General features: G+C 41.7%; 1 protein-coding gene across 1 annotated transcript in view; it reads right to left on the minus strand.

Annotated features, from left to right (window-relative positions):
• Positions 1 to 12,827, minus strand: part of SEMA5A (sema domain, seven thrombospondin repeats (type 1 and type 1-like), transmembrane domain (TM) and short cytoplasmic domain, (semaphorin) 5A) — a 161,904-nt gene that overhangs the window by 72,504 nt on the left and 76,573 nt on the right. Inside the window, exons 8-9 of the mRNA XM_008578111.1 lie at positions 4,506 to 4,687; positions 1,065 to 1,208 (exon numbers count right to left, since the gene is read on the minus strand). Coding sequence (XP_008576333.1) covers positions 1,065 to 1,208; positions 4,506 to 4,687 — 326 coding nt within the window. The remainder of the gene's footprint in view (positions 1 to 1,064; positions 1,209 to 4,505; positions 4,688 to 12,827) is intronic.

Here is a 12,827-nt window from a genome sequence, read left to right on the forward strand (position 1 = left end):
AAGGAATGAAATCTTAATTGGCAAGTGGGAAACACAGTAAAGAAAGAAAGGAATGATTCTCCCTCATTGATTCTAGGTGGTAATAAATACCTAGTAGAGAACTATCTACACAGTAAGCTTGTTGGTTTTGTTTGTAGAAATACTAATCCCACAGCAAATTACTGCATGCAGTATTTTTATGAGAGGCTCCACTGAGCTTATGTTACCAAATACAAGCCAATTACATTTTAATTAAAAGGCGTTTAAAGCCATCTAATAAGTTTATGTCAGTATAGCAGGATACAAATCCTAATAGTACTGTGAAATTCACCTATTTGGGTTCTCTCCCAACAGTGATAAACTGGAATATACATTAAATAGGCAAAAAGATTCAACGATCACAACTGTAGATTTTGAAGCCAAAATCTTTGTCTAATTCTATACAAAGAGAAAAATTGTTAAATCCAAGACTAACATGCAATGTTGTCATGATGTGCTGAAAGCTTAAAATGCACATGGGAAAAAATCCCCACGTTGGGTTGCACTGAAGCCTCATTGAGGGTATTTGTTGATAAGACTAATGTGTAGTTATAGATCTAACCAAACCTCTTACTGTAGTTCTCACCTGCACTCCAGCTGCCTCATTTAGTTCTGATGTAATCTTTACCTCATCTGCCAATAGAATCTGGACCTGGGACCTTCTTAGGTCCTCCTCAAAATTGTAGCTTTTGAGAGGGGTCCAGTTGATGCAGATTTCTCACAAGAACAATCGTCCTCCAGCAGACTCACTTTCCAGGTCTCCAGGAGCCCAGCCTGGAGGTGCCTGCCATCCCTGGGTCTCCTGCCTTGGGAATCCCTCAGCTGAGACAACCTGACCATGCAGGCACCACAGCAGCCCAGTGATGCTATCAACAGGAGGCTTTGGTCAAAATTAAGTGATGTCAGAAAAAGAAGAGGACGAATCAGCCCAACGGAAAGGGATGCCACAGGTAAGCTAGGATCCAGAACTAAAACCGTGGGGAAACCGACCACACCAGAATGAGAGGAAGCATGAGGGGAGATGCTGGGTGCACAGTGGTACCTACCTTTCCTCGCGGTTCTGTCCCACGCACACCCGGCCCCCGTGCCGAGGAGTGGGGTTGCTGCAGGACCGCTGCCGCACCTGGAAGCCAATCCCACAAGTGGTGCTGCAGGGAGACCACGAAGTCCACGGGGTCCAGCCTCCATTCCTGTGGGGAGGGAGGAAACGCAATCACTCGGTCAAACCAGTTCAGAGTCCAAGCCCTGTCTGCACCCACTGCCAAATGCATGTGCTCCCTGGAAGGAGCATCTGGTTGTGTGGTGCCGGGAAGGGGGAACTCCAGCCATAGGGCTGAACGGACTGTGCCATGTGAATCTCAACTATGTGAGCCAGTCAAGACAGGAAATTCAAGAGTAAAGTTTAATGTTCATTGCAACAATTTTACAAGGGCTGTATAAGAAACTATTAATAAACTTTAGCTTAAAAATGTATAAAAATTTAACATTATAAAAATGTTAAACTTTAGTTATAAAAATAACATTATAAGAATGTTGTGCCCCTGAAAAACATTTAGAAATGAATCCCTAAACACCTAAAGTTTATGATTTTATTTGACTTTTATTATATCTGTTATAATCTATGAACGGTGCACCTTTGAAGAAAGCAATCATCTAAAACTAGACATAATGCTTTCTTTTAAAATCTATTAACATCAGTGAAAATCAATAACTCTCCTGATAGCATTCACATTGATAAAGAGTGCCATAACGTTAGAAGCTTTAAAACAAACTTTATTAAAAATGAACTAAAGATATTTAAATTCAGATTCTTGGGTATTTTCCTGAAAATTGACTAAGATGTAAAGAGCAGAAATAAGGAGTGCAAATTGCATCTGTGTATATGTATTTATGTTATTGTACATATGTAACAGTCTAGATATATAAAATATAAAATAAAAATAAGATGAACCAATTTTATAAAAGCAGTTTATAAAATAAACCACTATGGAGAGGAATTTTTTTAGTATTTTATTTTTTCCATAAAATGCTTGTATTCAGCCTATTTATCATTTAAAAGTTTCCTTTGCCAGTTTGTCTCTGCTATTAAGAAATACATTATTTTTTTAAAAATTTTAGGTATTAAAATATTTATTAAATCCAGAGTCCAAACTCCCACATAGATGGTCTAATTCAGTATAACTTTTTCTATTTCTGTAATCGCTTATGCATTTCTATGGATATCCGTTACCCTCATCCTCAGGATTTACATTTCCTTTGGAAAAAAATCATCACGCATTGATTTTCATTTTACTTTATATATTACTTTAAAAACATAAAGGTCCACAACTATGCATGAAAGATCCAGGTATAAAAAATAAGTTGAGTATATGTTTTCTAAGATCATTTCAAATGAAAATTCTTCTGAGAAAATTCTTAGTATATTTCATTTCTCTACTTTATTTACTGAAAATTAATAGTGATATAAATAAATATATAGTAATAGCTTTATGCATGAAACTTGATATAAATAAATATGTAGTAATAGCTTTTTCTAAAATAATTTCAAATAAAAATTCTGAGAAAATTCTTAGTATATTTCATTTCTCTACTTTATTTACTGAAAATTAATAATGATATAAATAAATATATAGTAATAGCTTTATGCATGATATTATAACAAAGTCGCTTTATGATAATTTAACCAAAATAATCACAAAATATGACAGATTTTCCAATGTTTCTCATAAAGGTACTTAGCTAGTATCTTATACCCTGCTACCTACAGTCTTAAAAATTATCCATATAATTCATTAAATTTTACTCTAAACTTAAATAGCAATTTCACCATAAATAAAATGGCATTTTTACTTCCAAAGTGTTTTTTTATATATGAAAAAAAAAAAGTGTTAGATAATGCAGAAAACACTGCTTCCAAAATTTTTGGGAAATTCTTAATTTCCTAAACCTTTCACAAACATGGAATTTATGATTTATTCTATTTACAATACATGGACCATGTTGTATACAAGGCTATAAGTAAATAAAGTGTGTGCGTGAATATACATACATATTAGGAATATAATAAGTGAGAAAATAAATAAATGCAATTTTATATGTATGAGTTCATTATATGGACCTGGGTTTACATACTTCTACATGCTGCTTAGAGGCAGACATAGTGGCAGGCAAAGAAGAAACACAGAATAAGCATATATCAGCAGATGGATCATTTTTAGGATTAAGTCAGTACAAAGCAATCCACTTATGCATTTAAGGCATCACTAAAACTGGTTCACTTATTTGATTTTTAATTTAAAAAAACCACTATTTGTATTACATCTGTTTAGAGAATAACTTTCCAACTAGAACAAGAACTGAAGATGTACCAATATGTCACAGTAATACACTTCATAGTACGTTTTTCCATTAAACAATATAAAAGACTATTAGCTACTTATTGGCATCTTCAAACAATAATAGTTTGTAGCTTCTGTAGAGTTTCTGCTAGGCAACAACGGAAAACGTTTTATAGTAGGTAAACAGAGCATAATACAATGTTGATATGTCTGTGTCTTGTGTGATACAAAATAATCTAGTCCCGGGAGCCCTAATTTGCTCCTTTCAGCTATGTGGTGAGGACCAATCTGGCCTATGAACAACACGAGCGGAGGTGAGCTGTGCCTTCTGCACCTGCCCCTTCCATTGCTGACCTCCCCTCCTCTGGGCATGCTGCCCTGGGCTCTCGTACAATTCCATCACCCAATCTGACTTCAGAGACAACTGTCCCAGAAGTTTTCGCTTTTAAATAGTCTCATGGAAAGAAGATGACACTTATAAGAAATGCTCTAAATTAATGAACAATCGAGGAGGGAGCTTGAGCACAATTGAGGAGGGAGCTCTGGAGCTTGCTCTGATTGATCTCTGTGGTCATGGTGCTACAGGTGCAGGTAAAGGAGGAGTAAATTGAGCACAGTTGTAAAAAAAAAATCAAACAAACATCACAATAAGCAGAGGAAACAGGAAGATTACTTGATGGATCACATTATTTTAAACTTTCTCCTGGTTACGCAGTGTCTGAGGTTAGCTGAGCTGAGTCATGGGGGTTCAGATATAATAGAGAATAGAACAGAGATTTGCTCAAGGACTTGGCTTCTTCTATCTCCCAATGAATGTATTATGTTCTACCAGAAGGGAATCTTAGTCTACGTATTCCACAAAGAGATTCTAGACTACCGTGGACACTTCCCTCAAACAGCTACTCATATGGTACAAATCAGAAATATTTTTCCTGGTGTAATGAACATATGAACAGGCTGAGATTTATAACCTATTTTATAGTTTAAAATTTCCTTCCATAGATCATCTCATTTTTAAGTGATGAGTGTCCCTGTCTTTTTATGCCTTTGTCTTCAGCAGGGAGATATATATTATGAGTGATTTCCCAATCTCCCTGACGACCTGAGTTGAACTTGTGACAGTACACCCGGTTGTTCTGAGGGACACACCTGGAACAGTTGGCGATCTCCATGCTGGGGCCGTCGCACGGTGAGCCGCCACACTGCGGCGTGGGGCTGTCGCAGGAGCGGGCTCGACAGAGGCAGGATCCCACGGCGCTGCCATCCGTGTGCGTGCAGGGTGTCCATGGAGACCACGCACCGAAGTGCCCATCCACTGTGAGATTCCTGGTCTAGGAAGCAGATACACGTAAGGGCGTCAGCAAGGGCTAGCGCTGCCAGTGTGCGAGGGTGCAAATGAAAGCTCTCTCACCAGACAAGTGCAGCCCCTTTAGGATGTGTTTTATTACCGTCAGTAAGGTATGCATGAGAAAGCATTTCAGAGGAAAGCAGCAGAGGTCATTGGTAGAGATGGTGAGGACGGAGGAAGGCAGGGGGAAAGGAAGAGACAGAGAAAAAGGGGAAGAGGGAGAGAAAGAAGGGGAAGGGAAAAGAGGAGGGGAGGGGCAGGGAATTAGATGGGGAGAAGGAAGAGGCAGGAGGAAGCGAGATGGGGCCAAGAAGACAGGTGAGAAGAGGAGGACGAGGAGGAGGGAAGAAGGAGAGAGAGGACACCAGGAGGAGAGAAGGCTGCTAGTGACCTGGACATCAGGTTATGACAGAGTTGTCCACTGATGTGGGAAATCCAAAAAACAGGAAGAGCCAGTGTGAAAAATCACAGATGTGCAACTCCGTTGCATGTTTATATACCTTTAAAAAAGAAAGCTTGGTGAAGAAGTTACCACGGAAGACCTGGCCTGGCTCTAATGTCACCTCAAACCGACAATATTTAATTCACAACACATTTCAAGAGTGTCCGTGAAGCAACTGGAGCTTGTTAGGTGTTGGGCATGTCCCAGGCAAACCTGCGCCATAACCCCCCTCTGACAGTTCAAGAACCAGAAGGAAGAGATGGACACACAATTACTACGTGTGTCAAACCCAATGACGGAGTTACGAACGGGGCCCGTGGGAGCAGAGGAGGGGCACTCAACAAGCTCCCGGGGTCTGGGAGGAATGACGAGGGGCCCGTGTTGGGTCTCAGAGGAGGAAGGGGGGACCAGGTTACAGAGCTGACAAGTGCAGGAGGACCCAGGGTGTGTGGTGGCATGACCCTGTGGGGGCACTGAGGGTGGGCAGGAAAGCCCTGGCACCTCCTGAGCACATGATGACGAGTCCTGGTGTGGCCGGGCATCAGCGTGTGCTTGTGGCACTGAGGACAGGATGTCTTCCTGCCAGTCTGTTGGGAAAATAGAATAGTTTGGTCAGGACCCTTGCCTTGGGTCCAGTTGGGTGTGGTTCAGCCTCCTTTGTAAGCAAATTGTGTGTGTGTGGAGTTAGTGCGCATGTGTGCCAATATGTCTTTTTAGTTTTCTTGCTATTCTTGTGTTCTTCAGAGAAAGAGAGAGAGAGAGAGAGAGAAAGAGAGAGAGAGATTGGTGAAGCAGGCAGGTAGGCATCTGCCTCGGGGGTCTGTCCTGCACAGCCATGCTTTCCAACCTATGGCTGCGAGGACCTTTTGGCCAGTTTCCTAGCTCACAGACCTGCATGAAGGGGTCTGGTGACCCAGCCTGGCATATGAAGGGTTTGTGATCCAGTCTGTGAATGGGCTTGAGGGGTCTGGAAGCTCCAGACCCAGCCCTAGCTCAACACAGTCCGACACACAGATTTTCTCAGGAGTCTGAGTGTGCTCCCAAGAAAGTAGACACATGGGGCCATGCCTCAGGTCACTCGCCCCAAAGAGGAATGTCCACTCTGAACAGGGGCAGGAGGAAGGCTTACAGTCCAAACCTCCTTTATAATCTGGGAAGTGAAGCATCTTCTAGAAAAGCCAACAGATGAAGGGTCTGACAGTGAATAACTGCGGGCTCTCGCCTGGCCTCTGCCGCCAGCTGTACCCTCCCCTTGGGTGAGGCTTCCATCCTGAACCACTTAATCTGTTTATTCATCCCGATAAAGACTCATCTTCCTCCTGAGCATGAGACACGTGTTCTTTGGGGGCTACAAACCATGTCTATACTGCACCATTTCAGAATAATGCCCCCATCATATCATGTGTGTGAAAACAAGGGCAAGCTTTCCTCCTGATCCATCACTTCTCCAAATGCGACAGGAAATAGTTAAGTATTGAGTGCGCTCATTTCCTCCCACATGGCTGGTTGGTTATATCCATCTGGTACAATTACAACGCTCTTCCTCCTCTTTTCTAGTCACCTCTCATGTTTTATATCCACTGAGGCGGGTGAGTGTGCATTCTCCTCCAGGCCTGGCATTTCTATGAGACGCCATGGCACATGGACGGATGGAGCCACATCACCTGTTAGAGCAATTCCAAGTGGTGAGCTGGATCCCACCCAGAGTGTGAGTAACCATACACAGGCAGGATTTTGCAAAACAGACCCATTTTCCTGGTCCCTATAACTGCCGCCCCCACCTGCCCCCAGTCTGGCCAAGATAAAAATGTAGCTCCTGCTCTGACCATAACGTTCCCTGGGGACCACAGTGTCTGCTTGGAGAACCAAGCCTTGCATGACAAGGTGATTCACACCCCTGCCATTTGGGATTTTCAACACTCAATCTTTCACCCTTTTACCAGCCTTTCCTCTTGCCTAAGTAGATAAGGGGTCAGCAGTTCCCTTCACTGTGGTTTAACACAGTCCCTCTGCTAACAAATCCTCACGGAGTTTTATATCCGCATTCCTGCCTGATAAACACACATTGCTACTAGTGTTTGCACTATAAAAAGCATGAGTCTCTCGCTCGTGGAACCAGCATCAAGTAATAATGGTGATCAGACAGAATATTTGTGTAAGGTTTATACACATAGGTCCATCCTACTTGGACTATTCATACTGATCGTTCCTGTCATTTTTTGGAACAAGCTGTCAGTCTGGGACAGGTTAAGTTGCTCTGGGGAATCCGGTGGAGCCAGCTCTCTCCTAGCTCCTGCCCCTCAGGACTCTGAATGGGGCTGAGAATAGCACTGACCCCACCACCCACCTGCCCTACAGGGAGATTCCTCCAGGGTAAAAAGAGGAGTGATAGGAGTTTTCTGCCCTCAAAGAAAATGGCACCTGAGTGCTTGTCAAGTGGCTGGCAGCATAAGAGCCTAATGGAAGGTGACAGCATTAGTGGGCCACGTGGAAACGATGCTGAGCTCCATTTTGGCTTTGCAAACACAGATAAAGTACCACTCACCTTCTTAAGGCATTCAAATGCTGCTCCACTGTAGAAGGTTAGAAATTTTGATTCTCATATGATTTTAGGATAGGGTTTTTAGGTAAATACATGTATGGGCAAAAGCTCTCGGGTAGGAGACCACAGTCTACAGACAGCATGGCAAAAGCCCATTTAATCAATTCTAATTAAATAATGTTGATTCTCATTTGATTTTAGAATAAGTATTTAGGTAAATGCAGGGATGGGACAAAAGTCTCTGGTCAGGGGGCCACAGCCCACAGACAGCATGGCAACAACCCATCTAATCAACTGTAATCACTGCTAGGTATGGGGTTGTATACTTTAATGATTTTAGAGCTAACAGGTGGTTGTCATACCAATCCTCTTAAGAGATTTTAAGAATTGCTGAAGGGAAAGATGTGAAAAGATGTTTGGTAGGAGCAAGCTGTCTGTTGGGGGAAACTTTAGAGATAATTATAGTTAGATTTTATTGTAAGAATGCAACTTTTGCTTAAGGAGAGGTTATATTTTAGATAATGATCACAGTTTGACGAACTTAGCTTTTCACAAATTGAACTTTGGAATGTCGCATTGTTAATTTTACTGATGTTACTAGTTTCCATTGTTTAAGCTACACTTAGCCATAGATAACTTTTGTAACACTGCCCATGTCCTTGTGTCCTTTTGTAATGATTGAATCAACTGATTTTTCTTGTGAAACTTCCTTGTCTTTACAATAAAAAACAGAAGCTAACTTTGAATTGGGGCTGTACCCAGTTTTCTCCTCCTAACAGAGGAGTTTCTGAGGTGCAGTCCCTTCTGGTTTCTCATCGCATTCATGTTGCTCTGAGTAATCCTTTTTTTGTCTGCATTACACTGTGAGAAGTGTAACACTCCACCTCGGACAGAACCCGGGTCTGGACCACTAGGAACTCAGTTCTCAAGAGTCCACAGACCAGTAGCCTTCCCGTCTGCTTCTGTCATGGAGAGTTTTTCTGAAAAGGGAAATTGAGGACAGGATTCTCACTAGGGATAAGGGGAGAAAAGGAAGCTTCCACTGTTTTGGACATTTTCACATTAAACAGATTTTATATCTATATATCTATATAAATAAAATATATATATATATATATACACATATATTAATTGCTGATAAGTTTGGCTCTTTGGCTGGATTTGTACCGGAATACAAAGTCTTTCCTAACAGGCCAGTTACTGATGGAAGGATGAACTGTGGATAGAAGAGATTTCAGAGAACAGCTGTATTGTGCTAGTGGGTGCCAGGGGGCTGGGGCTGCCATGTGCACGACATATGGGCAGGTGGTTGTACCTCCTAACTCCCTCAAATACATACATTAAAAAAGGTTGCAGTTCATCCAAAATGATGCATAAACCTAAAGAGATTAAAAATAAGTAAGTTTTTAAAGCAAAGCATGAAAAAACAACCCAAGCCGTATATTTACTCAAAACATCAACATCTGTGTAATTTAACACATTATGCAGACCCTAAAATTTTGTATACAATACCTCCTCCTCCTCTGCAGGCCCATTTTTCTGTGGACTAGACTGTGATCCAGCCTAATGTTGGAGAGAAGGAGACAGAAGACTCTAGAACATCATGGCAGTGTCAAGAAAAGGGAGCCACACAAGTTACAAAACACAAAATAACATGGCTTCATGACACAGGTGGGGTCCCAGAGACAAAGGAGCTGTGACTTAAGCACAGGCATTTGTCATGACTCTAGCAGGAAACAGAAGCCATAGTCCCTGGGACTTTGAAAAGAGTGTGGTGAAGGCCCATTGGGCAGAATTGTGGGCTGGGTTAAAGGGATATCAAGGGACGCCAAAGCCCCCAGGGATGAACAACACAAAAACCATGGCCACCCTATGCCTGCAGGTGGGAGGGAGGAAGGGTTGTTGGAGCCAAGTGAGGGCTGGAGCCTGGAGAGGAGCTGCCAGGCAGGAGTAGTTGTCATGGTGTGAAGCCCCAGCCAGAGCTGCAGCCTGAGCTAAAGGGGGTCAGGGAGAAATACCCAGACTCACTCCTCCTGCCCAAGCCTCCCATTGGCTGAACCCAAGACAACCAGACAACAAGGGAGGGGAGGACTGAACAATCTAGGGTGAGAAAGGTCAGGCCCTTGGGGCAGAGCAGGCGGGGAAGGGGAACGGAGCTGACCAGCACAGTGACCTGTAGGAGGCGTTCTGACACCTCCAGTCACTTCCATTTGCCTGACTCCTCTGTGTAGGTCAGGGTGCTTTTGATATTTTTTGAAGGTTTATGAATCTCCCCAGTATTAATCAGAAACTTTTGGGAAGGAAGACTGGGGACAGATTAGAGGATCTGGGGAAAAGGAGATTCTCGCCAAGCCCCCTTGGTCTCCATTTCCTTGTCTAGACTAGAAAAGAAATGGGCAGGGAGACTGCTAGGAGTGCTTCAGCTACAAGAGGTCATGAGGAAATTCAAAACGCATGCATTCTGATGCTAGGAAAAAGATGAATGAAGATGGAAATAGAAATCGCTCAGAATTCCAGTCCACAATGTCTTTAAAACAAATCTCCTGTCCTGGAGGGAAACTGAGCATCTCAGTTTTGCAAATCAAAAGAGCATAAGGCAGGAAAACCAGGAGGGTGGACAGGTTTCCTGAAGGGAATAATTTGGTGGGTTGGGCTCGCACCACCAGCCACGCCTTTAGACAGGACATGCCTGAGGCCAGGGGGTGAATCAGGCATTGCTAAATGTCCCTGGGGACAACATTTCCACCAGTTGAGAACCAGCACACTAGATATATTTTTTTTTCTTTCGGTCTGGCCTCAGACAACAGGGTCTTAGGCAAAAAGATGCTGTAAATGTTCCCTTTCCTAATATATGGATGGGGAAAAGATGAGCTGATAAGAATGACACAGGAAAATAGGGAAGGAACTTGAAATAAGTGATGGCTCATGAAAGGATGAAGAGGAATGAGGCAATAAAATCGTGATAGCAATAAAATACTGGAAAGGAAAGAAACCGCATTGAGTACATCATTAGGGAGAGCACACAGTGATTGTAACTCTGCAAGATAAGAATGTGGGCTTCAGTTTCTGGCCAGGAATAGCTGTAGATTTTGAGAGGTAGTATTTTCAATCCAGGGCCATCACCATTGGTTCCATAGAATTTCAGAGCAAGAAGAACTTGTAATTCTCTGAAAAGGGCCATCACCATTGGTTCCATAGAATTTCAGAGCAAGAAGAACTTGTAATTCTCTGAAAAGCACATGAGCAGGTAGGTGAGGCCTCTGAATTGCATTTAACCACATGCTTGTTTTGATCCCTAATATATTAGTTTGAGAATCTGCCCACAAGATAGAACCGTGAATAATGGTGTAAGTTCTGCGGCTTTGCTTTTTCATACAGATAGGTATGTATATATTTTCTCAGCTTTCCTTAAACAGACCTCAAAAACAAAACTATCTAAAATAAATTATCTGTAGATGTGTAATATTCTGGGTTTCTTCCAAGTGACTTTCCATTGGGGATACATACTTTATACTATTAAATATTAAACCACACTTAAGCATATGCTATGTATTGATAGATTAGTATGCGACAAGCACTGTGGCTTATACATATTGACTCTTTGAATCTTCACTACATCCCTACCATTTATATCCCATTTTAAAGATGGGGAAACTGAGGCATAGATGGGATAAGCAACTTGCTCAAGGTCACTCTGGTTGTATAAGACCCAAAAATCAGTCCAAATTGGCTGATACCAGAGCCTGTGATCTCAGCCACTTAATTCTGTAATGTGATTCCCAGATCCTTCTTTGATGAGTCTCAAAGAAATCACTTCATATAATTTTACCCCCAATTGTGTAATAGCAAATTTCCCTTCACCTAGTAAATAATGGATTTCCAAGTGCTAGCTAAGGAAGATCCAATTTTTTTAACAAGCTTAATCCATAATCTCATGTTTGATTTATTCGTGTGTAATTCATTCATTTGCAACTGACCAAGGATGCAGATGCATTTGGTGAGTACAGAGGTTCCTGGAGCACATCTTTAGATTCTTACTGTACTTCAACCATTATTCTCTTATGACTAAATTTAAGTCTTATATTTTCTATTTCAAATACTTTTTCAGAAGCTAAAACTTTTCCTTTATTTATTGTCAAAGTTTCATGTACCTTTTGCCAGAGATTGTAACAAAACAGGACATTGAATATGCTCTTCAGGAAAGCCTGTCTCAACTTAATATAACCCCTAAGCCTATCTTTATAAATGAATTACATGAAGGAAAGACAACACCCTCAAAGCGAACTAAAGCTGGAGTGCCGTGTGGGGCATCTGATAGGATGGGTAAATAGGGGCAATCTTTACTTAACACCTCTGAGTCCCAGTTCTTTGATCTGTAAAATGGAAGCAATATTGTCCCCCCTGGGGTCACCATGTACATTAAATGAGATAATCCATTAAAAGTTGCCTAACCTGGCACTAAGCACATGGTCTAGACACACAATTCAATTTTGGTTCCCTTTTCCTTATCTTGCAGTGGATTTCATTACAAAATTCAGAAATAACATTTTGCCTGCTCTGTGAGCATAATGTTCAGACTGACAACTGAGTCACTGGTCTAGCTGTCATTCTAGCATGTCAGTAATACTGAGTTTATGGTTTCTTTCCCAATGCAGTTTTAGAGCTCTGGATCTATGGTGTTTAGACTCTGGTCTATGGCATCTAAATGTAAAGAGGGGGTTTGAGCTCAATCACTGCTAAAGCCCCCTTTCACCCCAAAGATGCTAGTTGCACAGTAGCCTGGGAAGAAAACTCGTTACTGAGTAACCTTGGGTGTTTATTTGGTCTACATATTTTGCCTGTTATTGCTTGACATATTTTGGAACAGGGACTCATTGTATGATATGGTATAGTGGTAATCATGTACCCCCAAAGGATATGGATGGTATTCATGCATAAATAAAGCCTGAGTAGACATATATATTACTTTAATGAGTCTAGATATGCCGATTTAGATCTTACTCAAGCACTTCAAATCCCTTAAACTGAGAGTGATGTTTTCAATTACAATTATATAAGCAAACAGAGCATTATCAATATGTCACTAACCTATCACCCTGCCTTCTGGACTACAGAAACCCAGAAACATTTTAAAGTAGG

The sequence above is a fragment of the Galeopterus variegatus genome, unplaced genomic scaffold (genome assembly GCF_000696425.1).
Source record: "Galeopterus variegatus unplaced genomic scaffold, G_variegatus-3.0.2 Scaffold1632, whole genome shotgun sequence".
NCBI lineage: Eukaryota > Metazoa > Chordata > Mammalia > Dermoptera > Cynocephalidae > Galeopterus > Galeopterus variegatus.